The 23953-nt window shown below is 40.3% G+C and overlaps 1 protein-coding gene across 1 annotated transcript in view; it reads right to left on the bottom strand.

The window, feature by feature from the left end:
• The window catches only part of COL9A1 (collagen type IX alpha 1 chain), a 92593-nt gene that overhangs the window by 4506 nt on the left and 64134 nt on the right, over nt 1-23953 (bottom strand). Inside the window, exons 34-37 of the mRNA XM_027602658.2 lie at nt 13599-13745; nt 13313-13367; nt 11005-11193; nt 4400-4477 (exon numbers count right to left, since the gene is read on the bottom strand). Of these exons, the coding sequence (XP_027458459.1) occupies nt 4400-4477; nt 11005-11193; nt 13313-13367; nt 13599-13745 (469 nt within the window). The remainder of the gene's footprint in view (nt 1-4399; nt 4478-11004; nt 11194-13312; nt 13368-13598; nt 13746-23953) is intronic.

The raw sequence follows: 23953 nt of genomic DNA, 5'->3' as shown, positions 1-23953 counted from the left end.
AATTTGGTGATTTATCCACGGGTTATGTAAAATGTTTGTATGTTCCAGGGACTTCCTTACATTTCTCACCTTATGCAGAGCTTACTTTTGTGGTGTTTGACAAAGCGTATTTTTAAGGAATTGGTATAAAGCCGTTTGTTTATGTAAGATCCCCATAGCCAAATAAAATAGCTGCAGTGATGGAAATAGGATAAATGGCTACTGCTAAACCAGCCTAAACTGAGTGTGCCCTTGGTTTGGGGCTTATTGGGGTTTTTTCCACTCAATATTCACAAGCAAAGCTCACCTCTGTGCAAATTTTGCATAAGAAACCTAAATAGCCCAGTCGCCTAGTGTGACCCTGCACAAAGCCAGCTCTACCCTTCTCTCCTCGTCCAAGAAGGGAAAGTGTGTCAGTTCACAAGCCACATTCCTGGTGGTCACATACATATGAGTCCTTATTGAACTGGCTTCTTCCCCTCATGAGTTTGCACAGTGGAGATCAGGACCTGTTATTAAATATGTTTCCTTAAAATTCTCAGAGCGTCAAGGAATGGTCCCAAGTAGGCAAGTTAAGTGGCAGCAGGGCATAGAGATTTACCCTTAATGAGACAACCCAATCAAGCAATACCACCAAAGGCCTGTGGGAAGAAACCGAAGGTGGGGGTGGAGGGTTGAGGGCATCTAAAGTCCCAGGGATCTCTAATGTGATCCACTCTGCTCTGTGAGAGAGACCAAAAGGAATCAAGACACTAAGTGGTTATGGGACTTGCTGAAGTTATATGGCTAGAGTGGCGGAGACAAACGAATCACATTACTAGACAGCCAGCTCAACATTTTGTCTACTACATGAACCTGGACCTAGAAAGTACGAATATTTGCCTCTGTCACTTATTACCTGAGAGACCTTTGTTAGAGCAGGTGAACTTTGTAAGTCTGTATTTCCTCAAACATAAACAGAGGAATACAAAATAATAATAGCTAAGTTTGCAGCATACCGGCCATATGCCAGGCACGGTTCTAAGTGTTTCACATGTATTAACATGTACATAGATCCTCCTAAATAACTCTAGAAGGTACATGTGGCTATTAACCTTGTGATATGGAGGAGAAACCGAAGTGCTAGGAGGTGAAGCAGCTGCAAGTGACAGCCGTGTATGCACCCTGGAAGCTTGGCTCCAGAGTCCATCCTTCCTAAATACATATTCTGCCTCCCTCTGGCCGTGGGAAACAGACTGGAGGATTCATGGGTACTTTTTAGACAACAGAGCACTTCAGCCAAAATGATAGCGTGGCGGTTATAATAATGATCTATGGTCCATAGGAAGCAATGTACCATTACAGCCCCAAAGGGCCGCATAATACTTAACACTGAATAGTGAGATACGATATGGAGAGGAGACAAAGAACTAAGGCCGTCCATGAAGAGCAAAGGAATTCTGATAACTGATAATTAATGTATTAGTTACATTTTTTTTCCAAATATATCAGATGTGTTTGCATCAGGAAGAATGATCAAATGAACTTCTTTTTTCACCCAGGAGGATTTAAGTCCCGAATCCAAGTCCCAATTAAGGGACAAGGAAGGTTGCGGGATGTCCTGTTCTGCACGATGTTTCTTTTAGGTACCAGACAAGTCCCTGCACCGAGTGCTACTGGAAGTTCCTCCAGGCCCTGAAGTCCTATTACTGTTATGTTTGTGAGAGACCAGAAATCACATTCCAGGCTCTGCCAGGGAAATTAAAAAGCCCAGCCTCTCAGTGGACAGTGAACTCGTTCAATAATTTACTGTGAACCAGTACTTTGCATTTATGGTTTGGAGCCAGAAGTCACCCAATGTCATAGAGCTAGTAAGTGACAGAGTCAAAATTTGAACCCAGGATGTCTGAACTGTGGAGCTCCCAAATAGCCCACTTTCCCAGTACTAGCTTAAGGGGAGGAATGACCCAAAAAGCTCTTGTTTGGGGACTGATGGATTCGAGAAATTGTTAGCTAAGCATATTCATAGTGTAGACGAGAGAATGTGAGCTGACCTGAAAACCAAAGTACCCAGCCGGCGCCTAGGGACTGGGGGAAACATAAACCCTTTGTGCCAGTGCGCAAAAGCACTTGCAAAACTGCATGCTTTTGAAAGGTAGCCCAAACTTTTAAAATATAATCTGAAACTCAGATTTCCCACTAAATAATGTCAGTATCCTTTCAAGGGAAATATAACAAAAGCATAGACCAAGAAGACCAGTTTTCGGAGCAGTACCAGGAAGCAAGGGACAGGGACTGGCAAAAGGTAGAAAGGAAAAGGCAAAGGGCAGGGGCAGCAGTCCTGAAATAGCCCATAGATGTTTTTAACAAATCATATTTAAGTATTAAATCCAAGACCAGCTCTAACAAGTTAATGTTTTCATAAGGGAGACAAGTGAGGACCAGGCAAAGCTGCCAGTGATGAGCTCATCCCGCCTTAACCACTGTGCCCACACGCAAATGTCTGATGTACTAAAAAGCAAATCAGGGAAGCCCCTTTTTGGGAGAGCAATGGCCCAAGAGCACACGTAAAGCCCTCCCAGTCAGAGTCAGCAAATCTGAGTGGGTTACTGCATGTGGGGAATAACGTGTCCCCTCACAACAGCCTGGGACACTGCACTTACGGAGCTGGGTCTGCCTCAGTCTTCCCATTTGAAACCCAAAACATGGTTTATCAACAGTTTTTGAAACTAAGAGTCATCAGAAATGATAATGTATTTCTGATAAAGGAAAATCTTGCCAAGAATGCAAGTTGCTGGTCTGAGAACTGTTACGTGATTTGTCAACAAAATAGGAGAAGGAGAACTTGTAAGGCAATCCTACAATATACAGATAAGTAAATTGTAATGGTATTTTTATCAACTTTAAACCACCTATTGCTACCACTGATAAAGGAGGAAAGCACTCAGTAAATTCTATTTCCCTCTCCTCTTCTAAACATCCATCAATGAATGTAGACTTTATCATACACTGAAATCTTCTCTTGGTCCCATGTAGCTTCAACCAGATTTTCTTTCCTTTTCCAATCATAAAAACTTCCTTTCCCAATCACGAAAATTTATCAAGTTGTGAAAGCATCTTGACAGACCCATGAATCACAGCTTTAGCAAAGCAGTGTTTGAGCCATCTCCAAATGTATTCGTATTAAAAAAAAAATTTAATGAGAAAGCAATTCCCAGGAACAATGAAATGGATAATGAGAAAGCAGTGTTTTTGGCTGCAATTAAGAGTCATGATTGAATAGGTAAGCCTCTGTCAGAATTAGAAAATGAGCATTTCTTTTTATAAATTTCCCTACATCAAGTTTTCCAAATCCACTATGGAAGCATGGACCACCCTTTCTCTGCAGAACCCCTCCCCCCTGACTCTCCTCAGCTCCAGGGTTGGGAGCCTTCCTTAGCCACTGCCCTGGCAGCTGTAAGGGTTCGCTGGGAAGCTGCATATCATTCATGCCCTCAAACCCAACTGACTTTCCACCCTGCTCTGTTGCTTCTGGGGTTGGGCTGGTAGGTCATTTCCCAGCAGATGAGTGGGTGGCAGCTTGAGCTGAGGGGACAGAGTAGCCAATATGTAAAGAGAGAACAGACGCCCAGTGAACGAATCCAGGCTCTTCGCACAGAGGCAACTTTGTCGCCTCAGCCAACACAGCTGTGATACGTGGCTTGTGCATGGTTCTCTGTGGTTATATGAATAAGAATGTTCAGGTTTATTTATTTTATTTATTTATTTTTGGTTTTGGGTTTCTGGAGGGTCTGGATATTTGAAACAGGAGCTTTTAAAATAAGATTTCAGGGCGCCTGGGTGGCTCAGTTGGTTAAGCGACTGCCTTCGGCTCAGGTCATGATCCTGGAGTCCCGGGATCCAGTCCCACATCAGACTCCCTGCTCAGCGGGGAGTCTGCTTCTCCCTCTGACCCTCCCCCCTCTCATGTGTGCTCTCTCTCTCTCTCTCATTCTCTCTCTCAAATAAATTAAAAATTAAAAAAAAAATAAGATTTCAGTTACTCCCTATGCAACATGAGTAGTTGGAAAACTTGGATTTTCTTGTTGCTCTTTCTGGTTAAAAATAAACAAAACTATCACCGAGGCTAACAATGGATAGGATCTCATTCATTCAGAATTTTCTAATGAGTGCATTGTGGCTGGACCTTGACACGATTTTTTTAAATCATCTATTCAAGAAATTAATATTTTAAGCCCTGATACTTGTTTTCTCATGAGGAACACAGGCATCATTTACAAATCATTTGACTCGTCATTAAAGTTGGTCTTGAAAAATCTGTGTCAGCCATTATTGTTACAGGCTTAAGTAATCAAAGAGCAAGTCTTTAAAATGGTATCCAATTCAGACTGCCCACTTGCTACCAATTTCTCAACCCCATGCTGCCATATAACACACTTACCTGGGAGACCTGTAGCTCCAGGTAATCCCTTAGGACCTCTTCCTGGAGGGCCACGTTCCCCCCTTTCTCCCAAGTCACCTGCATTCCATTAGAGAAATGTTATTTTTCTGTATGTCTATTAAAAGAAAGTTCCGTATTTTTAAACTTTAAGCAAACCCAGCACTGAGAAAGCAAAAGGTCATGAAGTTGCCACAAACTAGGTTGTAGTAAATATGTAGCAAGGCAAAACTTAAGTCAGTTATATGAAGAGATCTAAGGGGAAAAAATCTAATAATCATATTCATCAAATGATAAATTAAATCAAATATCAAGTGATCAACATTCAGTAAAATAAGAATCAAAAGCTACCTCCTTAACGTGATAAAATATATCTACCTCAACCCAAGAGTTAGCATAATGCTGAATGGGAAACACGAGAAGCAGTTCCACTACCCATAGAACATCACAGAGATGCCCACTTTATCACTAGTATTTGTCATTTGGTTTGAGAGTCGAAAACATCCCTCTTTTTAAGTTGTATCAGTGTATATCTTAAATCCTTGAAAAGCAACTCAAAACTCAAAAAGCAACAAGCAATGACAGAATTCAGTAAAGTAGCAAGATACAAAAGTAATATATGAAAAGCAGTTTTCATATATACAAACAACCACCAAAACTAAGATGTAGTGAAAAAATATCCCATTTACAATAGCAATTAAATTAATAACAAGGAATAAGTTTAATCAGAAATATGCAAATCCAACATTAAAAAAATAACATTTCTAAAGGATACAAAAGGACAACTGTTCTTAGGTGGAATGACATCATCACACAAAGGTGTGAGTTCTCCCTAAGCTGAAGTTTCATCATGATCCCAATAAAAAGATTTTTTTTAATGGAAAAAGGGGATTCTGAAGTTTGTACAGAAAAATGCATAAACCATAGTCGTCACAAAAACTCCAAAAAGAAAAGCTACATGAAGGGAATTAATCCTACCGCATATTAAACCAATTAAAATGGGGTGGTACTGGTACATGAACAGATAGACCAGTGAAACAGCCCCAAAACAGGCTCTGATACCTACAGAATTTTGTTTTGTAATATATGTGCCATCTTAAAGTAGGAAGTAGTCGAACAAGTCAATAAATGGTGTTGGAAAAACTAGGTAGCCAGCTGGGAAAAAAAGTAAAGTTGAATCTGTTCCTCACAACTTAATCCAGGATACATTACAAGTGGATCAAATATTTAAATGAAATTTAAGAATCAAGAAAACAAGGGAGAATTATTTTATAACTTCAGATTTGAGTTGGCCTTTCTGCTGTGATTCAAAATACGAAGAAAAGTTCCTAAAATCAATACAAAAAGGTCAACAACAATAAAAAAATATATAAGCAAGAAAGTCACTAAAAGGAAACAAAAATAGCTCTGAAATATATGAAAAATTCCTTCACTCTTACATCAAAATACACGGAAATTAAAAAATAACATGAAAGCTACTTTGAACTATAAGATCGGCAAAAATTCCAAAGTTGAATCAAACCTATGCTAGCAGGTCTGTGGAAAAACACATTATTACATATTGCTAATAAGACTACAAATTGGGACAGTCTCTTGGAGGATAATTTAACAGTGTCTATCAAAATTACAAATGGTAGTACCATTTTACCTGGCAATTCCACTTCCAGGAATTTATCATAGAAAGAGGTTATGTTGATATTTACACAAGAATGAAATAGACAGTGTTGTCCACGGCAGCCTTGCCATAATGGCAGAAGACTGAACACTAAATGTCCACGAGACGGTTAAATGCATTATGCTATTTCCGCAGAATGGCATACTATGCAACTATGAAGAAGAACCAGGAAGCTCTTCGAAACGATCTCAAGACCTATTGTTCAGTGAAAAAAATGCAAGGTCCAGATCATTACTAAAGGGCAACACGACTTGTTTCTAAAAGGCTGTAGGGAATGTATGTAACCATATATTGTACCTCATCACTGGTAAAGATACGTAGAAAACTCATAAAAGGGATTACCTAATGGGAAGGATAAAGGAATCTAGGCAGATAGGAGACCGGGGTGGTGGGAGAAAAACTCTTCACTAAATCTCTTTTTGTATATTTTTAAATTCTCAAACACTAAATCTAGTGTCACTGAAAGTAAATTAATGAATTTTCAAAATTTAAAATGTGCTATCACAAGTGCCTACATTTCACTTGTGATTCATTATTTACAGGGACTGTGCTTTGGATTACAACCAACCATGTGCATTTGCAAGACAGTTGATTGAATTTGGGGATTCAGCAGCCACAGAACCAAGTTTCATTAATTATCCTGGCTCCTGCAGAGAAACCCAGAAACTTGGCCTCATTAACAAAGTACCCTAATACCTAGTCAACTGCTCCTAGATGACATTTATGGCTCCTAGTAGAAGGCATTATTCTACTATCCCATTGGTATAGTATTATGTTATTATCCTACTACTCTTTTAGAAGATTCAGTGGCAATTTGCAACAGATTCTATACATAATCATTTTTTCCAAACATTTGTATCAGCCCAACTTTATTCAATATTAAGTCGTTTGTTATAATTTAAAAAACAAAAGCATGCATGCCAAAATAGCAAAAAAAAAAAAAAAAACTCTATGAAGTGAATGTTTAAATAGCCACCGTACTTTGATGTTAGCTGTGAATGCCTTGTATGAATATTTTTATCATGAATCAACTATATTTTAAAAACAATTTTAAAATTATATAAATACTGCATAAGGATATAGAACTCAAGTTGAACGCATACTCACATAAGCTGTTTTTTTTATACTCCTCATCAATATGGCCTTACTATATTAGGAAGATATGATAATTAGCATTTTAAAAACTAACAACTTAAGCGCTCTTGTTAACTTAGCAATTTAAATGTCATATCCCTGTAACTCTGGAGGCTAGCAATGAGAAGAGGACCAATAAATGTGCCACATTTTCCAAAGGTAGGAGATGAAGATTATAAATTGAAATGTAACTTTCACGCAGACAGTGAAAGTTAAACACCTTCTGGCATGAAGCCACATCCCCTTTAAAATGTTGCTTGCAAGGAGGAAGACTGCCGTCTTGGTGCTGATGCTGCCCTGTGGTTGTCGGTCGAAGAAACACAATTTTTAGGTGGGCTCCAGGACAGAGGCGCGCGGCAGCAGACAGAGCTGCGGCCGGGCTCTGGGATCCCCAGGGTCCATCCGCTTCTTCAAACCCTGATCATGTCTCCTTTTGACATGTCTGAAAACTGGCTCAGGGAACTAAAGTCCACCTTTATTCGCTAGCCTACTGTGTGGAAAAATAGAGCAAGCTTGTAAAATGAGCTTTAGATAAGGTAAAAAGGGAAATGTGCTACGTAAGTAGCAAAACAGCTCCCTCTGAACGGAGTGGCTAAAACGAAAGAAATTCTCATTGCTCCGTAGTTGCTGTTTATGTCATTTATTTGAAAGTTATAACTGATACTCCGATCCCATGCAAGCAGATTAATACGGAAAAAAAGTGTTACAGTAATGACGTGTATTTTCTCATGCCGTCACTTACATAGCGACACATCTGTCTGACTCACACTAAAGTATCAAAAAATTGATATATAGCCTTACTCAAAGGGATTTAAAATTAATCCAAACCATGAACACTTAAAAACAGTATTTATGACACAAAAGACTAATACTAAACAAAGTGAACATAAAGCCAATTAGATATCTCTCATGTTTCTGCTTGAGGATACATATAAAATGTACATACAGCATGGGTCTTGGCCCTGTTTGTATAATATTGCACAGGACATGTCAATGAAAAACAAAAAAAAATTATAAATATGATTTAAGATTTGAGTATGATTTCTGGCATACTACTAACTCCTACTGAAAATGTTTCACTTGTGTTTTGCAGACCAGTTTTTTAGGGAAAAAAATGATTTTATTAAAGACATAGTTTGAACTGCTAAAAGCTTTAGTAAAATTATTTGTTCATGACTTATGTAGTAATTTCCTTGGGAAAAGACTCTTAAAGTAGTATGGTGAGCAAGACTCAGACTACCCCTTTATTAGGCATGGGAAAAAGGCAACAGATGACACTGAAATACATCTCTTCTCGAATTGGCTGAACATTTAAGTTTCAAATGCTGGAGTATTTGTTCTCCAGGAAGAACTGATCTGTAACCTTTGGCTAGTGGGACATTATATTGTTTTCAATTAAATATTACAGTTATAATGTATGTGGTAGAACAAGAAAGGTCAAGTCCGGTTACCTGGAATCATAAATTTCCAAATTTGTGACAGCACTGATTTAAATGCGAGGATAGTACTCCTTTCTTCCCACACCCCAAATTTCAAGAAGTGTTTAAAACAGAAAATGCTGCTTTAAAGGAACCCAGTGATAATAAAGGGATGGAGGAGAGTGGGCAGAAAAAGTCCTTTAGAGAAAAGAAAAAGACTATATCTCTTCTAGATTATGGACTATGTCATAAATACTGAAGAAGCATTGGGGGAAGTCCCTTATACAATCAAACTATGCTTGATGAATTAACTCTGTGCCAGGGGCATTTTCCAGGTTCCAAATACAGAAATATATTTTTCTTCCCTTCAAAATAAGGTTCATCTGCCAGAGCCAAGTCAGCCCAACACAACCACTGAAAATTCAGTGCTGCTAGGAGCTTCCCAGGAAGCTTCCTGAACATTTCACCTTTGTTTCCTGTTGTTCACAACCCTGGTTATATATTAAAATCACATGGGGAATGTTTTTAAATCCTGCTGCTCAGACCTATTAAGTCAGAATCTCTGGGAATGGGATCCAGCCGTGGACAGTGTTTAAAGCTCCCCAGATGATTCCACGGTGCACCCCAGGCTGAGAAACGCAGCTTTAGGCAGGCTCTACCAGCATAGCAAGTAGACATCGACATTCTTACTTCTTAGAACATGAAATGGGACTTCAGGCGAGTTCTCTTACTAACTCAAAGTTAAGTTCTACCCCATGTATGGAGACTTCCTTTTAGCCAAAGAAAACAGAGGGCTGTGATTTCTATAGCCCCTACGAGGTGTTCCTTTTCAGCAGGAAAATGGGTGACTGCTTTACATGGTGCATTTAGCAGCATCAGATTCATGTGGAGGCTTGTTAGGACACAGACTGCTGGGCCCCACCTGCAGAGTGTCGGATCAGAGGGACTGGAGTGGGCTGGGGAATCTGTATTCCATACAGGGTCCCTGGTGGTGCTGACGCTCCAGGCTCCAGGTACTGGCTGTCTCAGAACCACTGGTCTAAAGGGAACTAACTAGAAGGACTGAGGAGTCACAGTGGGCTCTGGTGCCACAGAAACAAGGATGTCAATAATCCACTTGAGGCAGCAGAGTTTCTTGAAATTGTGAACAGAATGAATGGGGACTAAGCACAGAGGGAGGACCTACTCGTGAGTTCCTGAACCAGTAGCTAAAAGCAGGACAAAGATGGGTGGCGATGTGATTCTTTCAAAGAAAATACTCGGTTCTCTTTAAGATGAGCTCTGAGCTCTCTCCATATTTGATTTGGTCCAGCCTCTGAGAGCTTGGAATTTGGGCCAGCCTCACAAGAGGCTCCAATTAGGGCTCATTTTTTCACATACAGCAATGCACATGCCAAAAAAAACAAAAAACAAATATAATTAACAAAATTGTTTCAGCTGAAAGTGAAGTTAGCCAAATACATCAGCAATTCATTTATAGATCCAAAATGGCAGCTTGCTTGCCCTCTGACCCTTCACCCAAAATATTTATCCCTAATTGGAGCACCACCGTTAAAAAAAAAAAAAAAAAAAAAAAAAACTTGTTTCTGAAGCCCCACATCTTTCTGAAGCTCCCTGGAGAACTGTCAGTCACTCGCCAAGATACAGAAATTCCTCATTGTGTTTAGTGCTCTCTGTAAATGATCCAGGACACCCACCCACCCCACGCTGACATACTCACCTCAACTAGTAAACACCATCTGAGGCAACCAGTCCTTCCACAGGGCCTGCTGAATACCTAACACACTCACAACACTTTTTTTTTTTTTTGGCAAAACGCTTGCTTTCAATAAAAGGGGAAGAAAACAAACTTTCTCACATTCCCTCACATGTTAAAGAAGGAAAAAAGTTCAATTGTACTTCTGAGCTGAAAAAAATCCATCAAAACTAAATATCCAATGTCACTTATTCAAAGAAGAGGGAGGCAGCCTCAATTCATGTAATTTATGTCTTCTGACCTGCGAACAAATGCTATTAGTTTAAGGAACGGATACAAACGTTCTAAGGCTGGCTGCCATCTTAGAAGAGCTCCACAGTGATTTTCGAGTCTCAAAAAAAAAAGGTTGAATGATCCTTTACGAGATCCTGTAAAGTTTATTTTGAACTATGACTGAGGCAGAGGGTAACTGGAAAAGATCATAACTGAAAATCAAGGGACCTTATTTCTAGGTTTTGGTCTCCTGTTGCCACACAGCAAGGTCAAGAGGATGTCGTATAATAGGTTTTCAATCGTTCCCATCATCACGGTACAAGAGAATGATACGTCTCCTTGTCTCAAAGGATATCTGGAGCTTGGCAGGCTGTGTGGATACATCTGAAATAGGATGGGCAAAATGGCTTACCTTTAGGCCCCCTCAAACCGAGAGCACCAGGGGGGCCTTTAATGCCTGGGAGGCCACGAAGTCCCATCTGGCCTGGGAACCCATTCTCCCCAGGTGGTCCCGGGGGACCGGGGGGTCCAGGCCTCCCAGGGAGGCCAGACGCCCCTGAGTCCGGTCGCTTGAGACTAGCAGCCATCTCAGCAAGATGCTCTAGAAGATAATAAACAAAACAGCCCAGAGAAGTCAGAAACATGAAAGTGATTCAAATGAAAAAAAAAAAAAAGGGGGGTATTTCAAGTGTCTTTTTTTCTAAATGTGTCACCAGAGCTTCAAAATTGGTGGTGGGAAGTGAAAAGTGAATAGAGTTAGATCATCTTTCCATGGACTTTCTGCCAAGAAGCTTCCCTGGTGCTGTTTTATTCAGCTCTTTTTGGATATATTGGTCCTGCTGTTCTGAGACAAGGGCAGGGGGATAACACACACACACAGCAAAGCTTTCAGGTGAGTACTGTTCTAAAAGGATGAGTCTGTCACCGGAGTCCCAGCTGGTTATCTGAAAACCCAGGACAGGAAGAAAACGAGTTTCTTAACAGAGGGAGAAGTGGATGTCCCGAAGCTTTTTAAAAGCCAAGGACATTGTCCAGAATTAGTAATGAGAGAGCATCTGAGGCCTAGCCCCACATTTTCAGTCTGAAGATATTAAGCGACAGTGACCTAAAATATCCTGAGCATTCACGACTTCTTATAAATTCCCCTCTCAAAAGTTTTTTTCATGCTTGGAATAGACAACAGACATTAAAAATAGCCTGCTTCTTGGGAATGTTCAGTCTGTCTTAAAAATTAATAACTGTGTGGGCTTTTTCAGGAACCATTAAATAGATTAAGAATCATCCACTGAAACCATGAAGAGCAAGAAAACTTTCCTATGGAAATACTCTAAGGGAAATATGCCAGTGTAATATTTTTTAAAGGTGTGAAGGAGAGGGGCGCCTGGGTGGCTCAGTCGGTTAAGCGGCTGCCTTCGGCTCAGGTCATGATCCCAGGGTCCTGGGATCGAGCCCCATGTCCGGCTCCCCGCTCAGCAGAGAGCCTGCTTCTCCCTCTCCCTCTGCCTGCCACTCTGCCTACTTGTGCTCTCTATCTCTCTGTCAAATAAATAAATAAAATCTTAAAAAAAAAAAAAAGGTGTGAAGGAGATTATGAATTGGAAACAACTTTCTAACGAACATTTTAAAATTGTTTAAATGTGAGCATTCTAGTTTGCCTTATGCAAGAGTTAGCATAACATTATAATTTTCTAGGGATATAACGTTTAAAATTGAAATATCCTTTCAAGATTAAATGTCTGCCATAAAGAGACTTATATTGGCTTTCAAATATAGAAGTGACAATTTCATTCTGAAAAACTCTACAAGTCTACCAGACAAATTAGACTATCTTATGAGCTTGCAAAAGAAGAGTATTTATCATGACGGAATTGGTTCCAACTAGAATAAGGTAATTATTTGTTAGAAGGCTCCAAAGTTACAGGATCTCCCCAGTTCCTGTCTCCCCAATTTCTTCCCTTTCTATGTGATTTTAGAACTAGACCAATTCTAAAACAGCTATATAGCAATTGCTATAGCTAATGAATTTAGATAAAGGCTAACAAATGTAAAAATATATCACCATTTTGGTAAAATACTAGTTATTGGTTTTCTACATACATGATACATGAGTAGAGATAATGTCCTTATGCTTCTTATGGGCATGAAGACTGTCAGTTACTTCACATATAAGCTACAGAGAGAGCCGGGGTCAGTGCCAGGGACACACTAAGTGGTAGGATGTTAAGGAGGGGAAAGATACCTGAGAATCTGTGTTCCAAAGGTGGGGGGGGGAGCTTGTGTGTGTTTGTGTGTGTGCTTTCTTGTAAATTAACCTCCTTGGCAAAAAACAAAACCAAGAACAAAAATAGGCTAAGCCAGGGGCGCCTGGGTGGCTCAGTTGGTTAAGCGTCTGACTCTTGGTTTTGGCTCAGGTTGTGATCTCAGAGTTGTGATCTCAGGATCATGAGATGAATGCCGTGCTGAGCTCCCTGCTTAAGACTTTCTCTCCCTTTCCCCCTGCCCCTTTCCCCCACTGGCTCGTTTGCTCACTCTCTTTCTCTCTCTCTAAAACAAATAAATCTTTAAAAAAAAAAATGGGCTAACCTAGAAAGATAAAAATTTTCTTTGAGGCTATAAGCTATTCTGTGGCAAAAAAATTAGATAAAACAATTAATATAATATTATTCAAAATCTCCCACCTTTAAAGCACACCAAAAGTCAAGACATTATGATTTATTTACCTTGCATGACTCTCATGCAAACCTGCTTAATGTGCTGATCTGTTGGTGCTCTACCCTGAGACAGGGGGGAAAAAAAAAAAGATGGTTTATACACAGAACCATAAAGAAGACGTTGTTAAATGGTAACCTGACAGACTCAGCAAGTGGCCAGGTGGCTGGATTTACAGGAGAACTCTCCCATACTGCTGAGGAGCTGGTGTCTGGGCTCGCCTGGCTCCCGGCCACCCTGCTGGGGCTGTGAGCTGGAGTCTCCAAAGGGAAACCGCGGGGACTGCCCACCACTCACTGGAGGGCCCTGGATGCCGGGCAGGCCGGTGGCACCCTGCTCTCCCTGCACGCCTTGTGGTCCAGGGGGTCCTCTTGGGCCTTCCACGCCAGGAAGCCCCCGACTTCCTTCGGGCCCCCTCAAGCCGGGCTCCCCAGGGTTACCCACCTAGAACAAAATGGCACATTATAAAACCAGGGCTATCCACAAGTATTTATCTGCTTAATATTAATACAAGACTTACATGAAATTTGGGGTTTGCTTACATTCTGTCTCCCAAGAGATGTTTGTTGAGAGGTTACAAATTCTCAAGGTGAAGACACAGAATGCCACAGTCTCTGAGAATTCCAGTTCAAGTAAAGTTTTTCAAAATCTTTCTTTTTGGTATAGTTATTATTTCAAAATGTTAATTGAAATAATGCATTTTTAAACTGCATTCTTTATACTTTAAGCCACTTCCTAAGAACAAGTTCATTTTTAATAAGGCTTGTGAACTTTTTCTGGCCACAAAAAGGCCACTGAGTTCATACAAGACATGTTACTTTGTATATCACCAATACAGAAAGCATAAAATAAAGATATTTCCAAGGACATAAGTTATTTAGCTTTATAACACTCAGGAGAATTTGAAGAAGCACATGTATCTAGGAATTATAAAATACATTTTATAACATTAACTAAATACATTTAAAATGTCACATTTAAAATGCTGCAGTTAAAATGAATACATTTAAAATACTGGAACAAAAAGTGAGTCCATAATTTATCTAAGTCTTGAGGAAGTTAAAAATCTAAATATTAAAGAAGTTAAAAAAAATAAACCAACTGTTTCCTTAGCAAAAAAGCATATACCAGATTTTTTTTCCCTGAAAGCAGACCACTAAAAACATTTTTAAAAGTCTCCATCTACAATAACTGCTTTAAAACAAAGCTAAATTGAGGCGGAGCAAGATGGCGGAGGAGTAGGAGACCTAGATTTTGTCTGGTCTCAGGAATTCAGCTGAATAGGGATCAAACCATTCTGAACACCTACGAACTCAACAGGAGATCGAACAGGAGAGTAGCAACAACTCTCTGAACAGAGAAGCGACCACTTACTGGAAGGTAGGACGTGCGGAGAAGTGAATCTGAGGCGATATTCGGGAGGATAAACGGCGGGGGAGGGGCCTCCGCCGGCCGCTTCTGGCAAGTGCTAGAGCCGCGGAGCACAAAATCGGACCTTTTAAAAGTTGGCTCGGCGGAGGGACGTCGCTGCAGTGGCTAAGCGGGGGGTGGAATCCTCCCGGGACAGTGTGGTCTCAGGACCCTTGGGGCCACAGAGAGACCGGGGGTGCCTGAGTGCGGCAGAGCTCCCAGGTGTCGGGGGGGGGGGGGGGGAAGCGGCTGCAGATACGGAGCAGAGTCGCGGGCTCTCAGCTCGGGGTTGCCATAAACTGTGATCTGCGGCCCAGTCGGGGCACGGCTCCCTCAGCAAGGACCCAAAAAGCAGCAGATCCGGGGAGACTCCCCTTCCTTCCCGGGGAGGAGCGGTGCGGGAACGCACTGCAGGGATCTGCTGGGTTTGGAGACTCCGAGCGGGGTCGGGTGCCAGAGATAGCAACGCTCGATCACAGGCCGGGTGAGCACGGAGTGCGGCCAGAGACCGGGGACACGGGAGTGACTGCTTTTCTCTGGGGGCGCACTGAGGAGTGGGGCCCCGAGTTCTCGGCTCCTCCGGGCGGAGACTGGGAGGCCGCCATTCTCGCCCTGGTCCTCCAAAGCTGTACCGAGAGCTTGCAGGGAACAAAAGCTCCTGAGAGCAAACTGGAGCAGCTTCCTTAGCCCGGACCGACAAGGGCGGGGCAATTCCGCCTCCGGCAAAGACATTTGGAAACCACAGCAACAGGCCCCTCCCCCAGAAGATCAACACAAACAGCCAGCAAGCCAAGACCAAGTTGATCGATCAAGGAGAATAGGAGAACTCCAGCGCTAGGGGAATACTGCACATAGATTCATGGCTTCTTTTTTTTTTTTTTTTTTTTTTTTTTTTACCATGATTCATTATTTCATCAAAGTTAATTTTTGTTGACTTTTTTTTATTTTTCTTTTTCCCTTTTTCAACCAACATCTTATAAATCCCTTTTTTTTAAAAAAAAAAAAACATTTTTTTTTTTTTTTCATTTTTAGAGTCATATTTTATCCCTTCATAGTAGTTATCCTTGTTTTTGGCATATATATATAAGTTGTTCTCTCTTTAAAATTTTGAGGTACAGTTTCTTCTAACAGATCAAAATATACCCTAAATCACTAGTGTATGGCTTTGTTCTAGTCTCCTGCCTGATCACATTCTCTCCCTTTTTCCTTTTTTTTTTTTTTCCTTAAATCTTCTTTCTTTTTTCAAACAACTTATCTTACCAAGTCCTTTTATAAAATCTTTTATAATTTTCATCTTTACAGTCATCTTCCATCCCTTCATTGTATCAACCCTTATTTTGTACATATATGTCTTTCTTCCTTTAAAATTTTAGGAGGCACTTTTTTCTAACAGACCAAAATACGCCCAAAATCTAGTGTGTGGCACTGATCTATGCACTAGCCTGATCATATTTGATCATATTCTGCCTTTTTTGAATTGTTTTGTTTTTGTTTTTATCTTTTTTTCCTTTTTTTTTTCTTTTTCTCTTTCTTTTTTCTTTCTTTCCCTTTCTTTTCCCCTGGTTTCAGGTCTTTTCTGATTTGTATACAGTATATTTGCTGGGGACGTAGTAAACCTGTTAGCCTTTTGTTCTCTCATTCATCTATTCTCCTCTGGACAAAATGACAAGACGAAAGAAATCACCTCAGCAAAAAGAACAAGAGGTAGTACCGTCAGCCAGGGACCTACTCAATACGGACATTAGTACGATGTCGGACCTAGAGTTCAGAATCATGACTTTAAAGATACTAGCTGGGCTTGAAAAAAGCGTGGAAGTTATTAGAGAAACCCTTTCTGGAGAAATAAAAGAACTAAAATCTAACCAAATCGAAATCAAAAAGGCTATTGATGAGGTGCAATCAAAAATGGGGGCACTAAATGCTAGGATAAATGAGGCAGAAGAGAGAATCAGCGATATAGAAGACCAAATGATAGAAAATAAAGAGGCTGAGAAAAAGAGAGAGAAACAACTACAGGATCACGAGGGCAGAATTCGAGAGATAAGTGATACGATAAGACGAAACAACATTAGAATAATTGGGATCCCAGAAGAAGAAGAGAGAGAGAGAGGGGCAGAAGGTATATTGGAGCAAATTATAGCAGAGAACTTCCCTAATGTGAGGAAGGAAACAGGCATTAAAATCCAGGAGGCACAGAGAACCCCTCTCAAAATCAATAAAAATAGGTCAACACCCCGACATCTAATAGTAAAACTTACGAGTCTCAGAGACAAAGAGAAAATCCTGAAAGCAGCTCGGGAGAAGAGATATGTAACCTACAATGGTAGAAACATTAGATTGGCAACAGACCTATCCACAGAGACCTGGCAGGCCAGAAAGGACTGGCAAGATATCTTCAGAGCACTAAACGAGAAAAATATGCAGCCAAGAATACTATATCCAGCTAGGCTATCATTGAAAATAGAAGGAGAGATCAAAAGCTTCCAGAACAAACAAAAACTCAAAGAATTTGCAAACACGAAACCAGCCCTCCAAGAAATATTGAGAGGGGTCCTCTAAGCAAAGAGAGAACCTAAAAGCAGCAAAGAGCAGAAACGAACACAGACAACAGACAGTTAACAGTCACCTTACAGGTAATACAATGGCAGTAAATTCATACCTTTCAATAGTTACCCTGAATGTAAATGGGCTCAATGCCCCAATCAAAAGACACAGGCTATCAGATTGGATTAAAAAACAAGACCCATCAATATGCTGTCTGCAAGAGACTCATTTTACACCCAAAGACACCCCCAGATTGAAAGTGAGGGGGTGGAAAACCATTTACCATGCTAATGGACACCAAAAGAAAGCTGGGGTGGCAATCCTTATATCAGACAAACTAGATTTTAAAACAAAGACTATAATAAGAGATGAGGAAGGACACTATATCCTACTTAAAGGGTCTATCCAACAAGAAGATCTAACAATTGTAAATATCTATGCCCCGAACATGGGAGCAGCCAATTATATAAGCCAATTAATAACAAAAGCAAAGAAACACATTGACAACAATACAATAATAGTGGGGGATTTTAACACCCCCCTGACTGAAATGGACAGATCATCTAAGCAAAAGATCAACAAGGAAATAAAGACGTTAAATGACACACTGGACCAAATGGACTTCACAGACATATTCAGAACATTCCATCCCAAAGCAACGGAATACACATTCTTCTCTAGTGCCCATGGAACATTCTCCAGAATTGATCACATCCTAGGTCACAAATCAGGTCTCAATCGGTACCAAAAGATTGGGATCATTCCCTGCATATTTTCAGACCACAATGCTTTGAAACTAGAACTCAACCACAAGAGGAAAGTCGGAAAGAACTCAAATACATGGAGGCTAAAGAGCATCCTACTAAAGAATGAATGGGTCAACCAAGAAATTAAAGAAGAATTAAAAAAATTCATGGAAACCAATGAAAATGAAAACACAACTGTTCAAAATCTTTGGGATACAGCAAAGGCAGTCCTGAGAGGAAAGTATATAGCAATACAAGCCTTTCTCAAGAAACAAGAAAGGTCTCAAATACACAACCTAACCCTACATCTAAAGGAGCTGGAGAAAGAACAGCAAAGAAAGCCTAAACCCAGCAGGAGAAGAGAAATCATAAAGATCAGAGCAGAAATCAATGAACTAGAAACCAAAAGAACAGTAGAACAGATCAACGAAACTAGGAGCTGGTTCTTTGAAAGAATTAACAAGATTGATAAACCCCTGGCCAGACTGATCAAAAAGAAAAGAGAAATGACCCAAATCAACAAAATCATGAATGAAAGAGGAGAGATCACAAGCAACACCAAAGAAATACAAACAATTATAAGAACATATTATGAGCAACTCTATGCCAGCAAATTAGATAACCTGGAAGAAATGGGTGCATTCCTAGAGATGTATCAACTACCAAAATTGAACCAGGAAGAAATAGAAAACCTGAACAGACCTATAACCACTACGGAAATTGAAACAGTCATCAAAAATCTCCCAAGAAACAAAAGCCCAGGGCCAGATGGCTTCCCAGGGGAATTCTATCAGACATTTCAAGAAGAATTAATACCTATTCTCCTGAAACTGTTCCAAAAAATAGAAATGGAAGGGAAACTTCCAAACTCATTTTATGAGGCCAGCATTACCTTGATCCCAAAACCAGACAAAGACCCCATCAAAAAAGAGAATTACAGACCAATATCCTTGATGAACATGGATGCAAAAATTCTCACCAAAATACTAGCCAATAGGATCCAACAGTACATTAAAAGGATTATTCACCACGACCAAGTGGGATTTATTCCTGGGCTGCAAGGCTGGTTCAACATCCGCAAATCAATCAACGTGATACAATACATTAACAAAAGAAAGAACAAGAATCATATGATCCTCTCAATAGATGCAGAAAAAGCATTTGACAAAGTACAACATCCTTTCTTGATCAAAACTCTTCAGAGTATAGGGATAGAGGGTACATACCTCAATATCATAAAAGCCATCTACGAAAAACCTACAGCGAATATCATTCTCAATGGGGAAAGGCTGAGAGCTTTTCCCCTAAGGTCAGGAACGCGGCAGGGATGTCCACTCTCACCACTGCTATTCAACATAGTATTAGAAGTCCTAGCCACAGCAATCAGACAACAAAAAGAAATCAAAGGCATCCAAATCGGCAAAGAGGAAGTCAAACTCTCACTCTTTGCAGATGATATGATACTGTATGTGGAAAACCCAAAAGACTCCACCCCAAAACTGCTAGAACTCATACAGGAATTCAGTAAAGTAGCAGGATATAAAATCAATGCACAGAAATCAGTGGCATTCCTATACACCAACAACAAGACAGAAGAGAGACAAATCAAGGAGTCTATCCCATTTACAATTGCACCCAAAACCATTAGATACCTAGGAATAAATCTAACCAAAGAGGCAAAGGATCTGTACTCAGAAAACTATAAAATACTCAGGAAAGAAATTGAAGAAGACACAAAGAAATGGAAAAACGTTCCATGCTCATGGATTGGGAGAATCAACATTGTGAAGATGTCAATGCTACCTAGAGCAATCTACACATTCAATGCAATCCCCATCAAAATACCATCCACTTTTTTCAAAGAAATGGAACAAATAATCCTAAAATTTGTATGGAACCAGAAGAGACCCAGAATAGCCAGAGGAATACTGAAAAAGAAAAGCAAAGCTGGTGGCATCACAATTCCGGACTTCCAGCTCTATTACAAAGCTGTCATCATCAAGACAGTATGGTACTGGCACAAAAACAGACACATAGATCAATGGAACAGAATTGAGAGCCCAGAAATGGACCCTCAACTCTATGGTCAACTTATTTTTGACAAAGCAGGAAAGAATGTCCAATGGAAAAAAGACAGTCTCTTCAACAAATGGTGTTGGGAAAATTGGACAGCCACATGCAGAAGAATGAAACTGGACCATTTCCTTACACCACACACAAAAATAGACTCCAAATGGTTGAAAGACTTAAACGTGAGACAGGAGTCCATCCAAATCCTAAAGGAGAACACAGGTAGCAACCTTTTCGACCTTAGCCGCAGCAACTTCTTCCTAGAAACATCGCCAAAGGCACGGGAAGCCAGGGCAAAAATGAACTATTGGGATTTCATCAAGATAAAAAGCTTCTGCACAGCAAAAGAAACAGTCCACAAAACCAAAAGACAACCGACAGAATGGGAGAAAATATTTGCAAATGACGTATCAGATAAAGGGCTAGTATCCAAAATCTATAAAGAACTTATCAAACTCAACACTCAAAGAACAAATAATCCAATCAAGAAATGGGCAGAAGACATGAACAGACATTTCTCCAAAGAAGACATCCAAATGGCCAACAGGCACATGAAAAAGTGCTCAACATCGCTTGGCATCAGGGAAATCCAAATCAAAACCTCAATGAGATACCACCTCACACCCGTCAGAATGGCTAAAATTAACAAGTCAGGGAACGACAGATGTTGGCGGGGATGTGGAGAAAGGGGAACCCTCCTACACTGTTGGTGGGAATGCAAGCTGGTGCAACCCCTCTGGAAAACAGTATGGAGGTTCCTCAAACAGTTGAAATTAGAGCTACCGTTCGATCCAGCAATTGCACTACTGGGTATTTACCACAAAGATACAAATGTAGGGACCCGAAGGGGTACATGTACCCCAATGTTTATAGCAGCAATGTCCACCATAGCCAAACTGTGGAAAGAGCCAAGATGCCCATCGACAGATGAATGGATAAAGAAGATGTGGTATATATACACAATGGAATATTATGCAGCCATCAAAAGGAATGAGATCTTGCCATTTGCAACGACGTGGATGGAACTGGAGGGTGTTATGCTGAGTGAAATAAGTCAATCAGAGAAAGACATGTATCACATGACCTCACTGATATGAGGAATTCTTAATCTCAGGAAAGAAACTGAGTGTTACTGGAGTGGTTGGGGGTGGGAGGGATGGGGTGGCTGGATGATAGATATTGGGGAGGGTATGTGCTACGGTGAGCGCTGTGAATTGTGCAAGACTGTTGAATCACAGATCTGTACTTCTGAAACAAATAATGCAACATATTTTAAGAAAAAAGAAAAAGAAGAAGATAACAGGAGAGGAAGAAAAGGGGAGTATGTCAGAGGGGGAGACGAAGCATGAGAGATGATGGACTCTGAAAAACAAACTGAGGGTTCTAGAGGGGAGGGGGGTAGGGGGATGGGTTAGCCTGGTGATGGGTATTGAGGAGGGCACGTTCTGCATGGAGCACTGGGTGTTATGAACAAACAATGAATCATGGAACACTGCACCAAAAACTAATGATGTAATATATGGTGATTAACATAACAATAAAAAAATTAAAAAAAAAAAAATAAATAAAACAAAGCTAAATTAATTCACTTTCGGTTAAACTACCTCTGGTAGAATTTATGGCATAGTGGTTACAATGTGCCATTGTTTATAGAACAAGAATGAGAAGATAAAAGGACAGAAGGCAATAAGGGAGTGCTAGGGCTCAAAATGAAGTTCATGACACGACTTAACCCTGCTTCTTTTTCATACGCAACATTTATCTAGAAACAAACTGAGGGTTCTAGAGGGGATGGGTTGGCCCGGTGATGGGTATTCAAGAGCGCACGTTCTGCAAGGAGCACTGGGTGTTATAGCAAACAATGAATCGTGGAACACTACATCAAAAACTAATGATGTGATGTATGGTGATTAACATAACATAATAAAAAAAAGAATTAACTCTTTCAAATGGTCAGATGTTTTAAGCTGAAGGGAAGAAGGTGATAAGGCAGGGAGGGCTTTCACTAGATGCCTCTGAATAAAGCTCAGCACCTATACTTTTTCCAATCTTTCTTTATGCAAAAAAGTTGATACTCATCTAAGTCAACTTGTCAAAATTGCTTCTATGAAGAAATTATGGCCTAAAAGACTTCCTGAAAGACAATGTCAACAGAGAGAGCTAAGGATGTGCTGTGGAGGGTTCGGAGCTGTCAGATGACTACAGTATAAAACTACAGCAACTTCTAAAACAACCCTGAGGAGACGCCAAAATGAATTTGGAAGTGCACTAAAGAACTGGCAGAAAACAAAGGAGGCCAAATCAGAGTCTATCATCTTGTTGACAACATCTGAAATACTGCTACAACATGGGACAGGACATTTTCGATGAAGGGATGAAGGGCCAACGTGGCCCAGATAGCTCAAGGGCCCCGGGGCCCTGGAAAGAATTCCTCAATTGAGTGGTATACTGAAGTAGAAACTGGAGGTACAGACTTCACCTACTTATCAGCTTTGTCTCTGCTGAGATCACCGAGCAAAGTGAAAGTGTGTCTCTTTGACTCTGGGACAACACACTTCAGCTGCATCAGAATTAGGTGGGTGGTGGCAGAGAAGAGAGAGGGGTAGGAAGGGGAGGTGATAAATCAAGAGTTAATTCCTAGTAATATACCCAAATTTAAGTGAAATTAACTCATTTTGACCACTGCATTGTTCGTTCACATTTTCCTTTTACAACAAATCCTAATTACCATTGAACATTACCGGTTATTTCTAGATAGTGAGGTAGGATTTCTATTATCAAATCCTATCAAGGTTCCCTCTTCACATTTTTTTTCTCAATCCTAAACCATTTCTGTCAAAGAATCTTAGGTGTAAAGATGTTACTTAAAGCTTGGGACTGTCAACGGTGTTTGGAGAGTGTGTGTAAACAGGTGAGTTAATACAACGTAATAGTTCCCATCTCGGGGGCATGTAAAGAGCCCAGGGCTGGCACTGCAACCAAGTCTGGGGGCAGAGGGGTGTTCTCCAGGGGGAAAGTTGAGCTAAGGATCGGGCTACATGCCTAAGTAGGAGGCAGCTCTTCTAAGGAAAGAGGAAGAGTGTTCCAGGCGAGGAGAACAGCACAAGGGATTAAATAGCATGCCAAGTAAAAACAATTGCAAACAGATGAAGTTCCAGATAGCTAGCTAGAGACCACTTCATCAAAGACTTTATATATTTTGCTAAGAGTCTGATTTTATTCTATCAAATGTTATTCCTGAGGGGCTTATGAAGAGGAGGGATAAAGAGTGGGCTTTATATTTTTCTCTAGATGGCACTGGCTGCTATGAGGATACTGTGTTGTACAGGGACAGAGAAGAGTGGAGAAGATTCTAGAAACAGGAAGGACTAAAAGATTAAATGGAAGCTAGAGGTGGTGGCATTTGAGGTTAAGGTCTGAGCTTCATCTTTTCCCTTATACTCTCTTAATTTTCTTACCGTATTAAATGTGCATTCCTTTCAAATTAGTGAATCATCCCAGGTTTGCTCGTTCTCTAATTGGTTCTGTACTTGGTTCTATTAATTTTGTTCTAATAATTGGTTCTATAATTCTGAATACATCTAATCTCTAAGGAGATCAGTTTAGTTTCTGTAAAATGATGAATTGAATGAGATGATCATTTTCTAGCTTTAATAACTGTCTATTAAATTTTCTGATGCATTATGACTTTATGTTACTTCCCCAACTAGAACACACAGGAGATTAATAAAATTACTGAAATATTTGCAATGGCATGAGTGCCCATGAAATTCATTTATACTCTTGTCACCACAAAGGACAAGTCAGTTCTTTTAAAATGACCCATTTGTGAAAGAAATTACTATGTATACTACTCAGTGAGCTAGTTATGATAAAAACTTC

Source organism: Zalophus californianus, chromosome 7 (assembly GCF_009762305.2).
Source record: "Zalophus californianus isolate mZalCal1 chromosome 7, mZalCal1.pri.v2, whole genome shotgun sequence".
Classification (NCBI taxonomy): domain Eukaryota; kingdom Metazoa; phylum Chordata; class Mammalia; order Carnivora; family Otariidae; genus Zalophus; species Zalophus californianus.
Note: the sequence above shows the minus strand (reverse complement) of the source record. Positions and strands in the feature narration are given on the sequence as shown.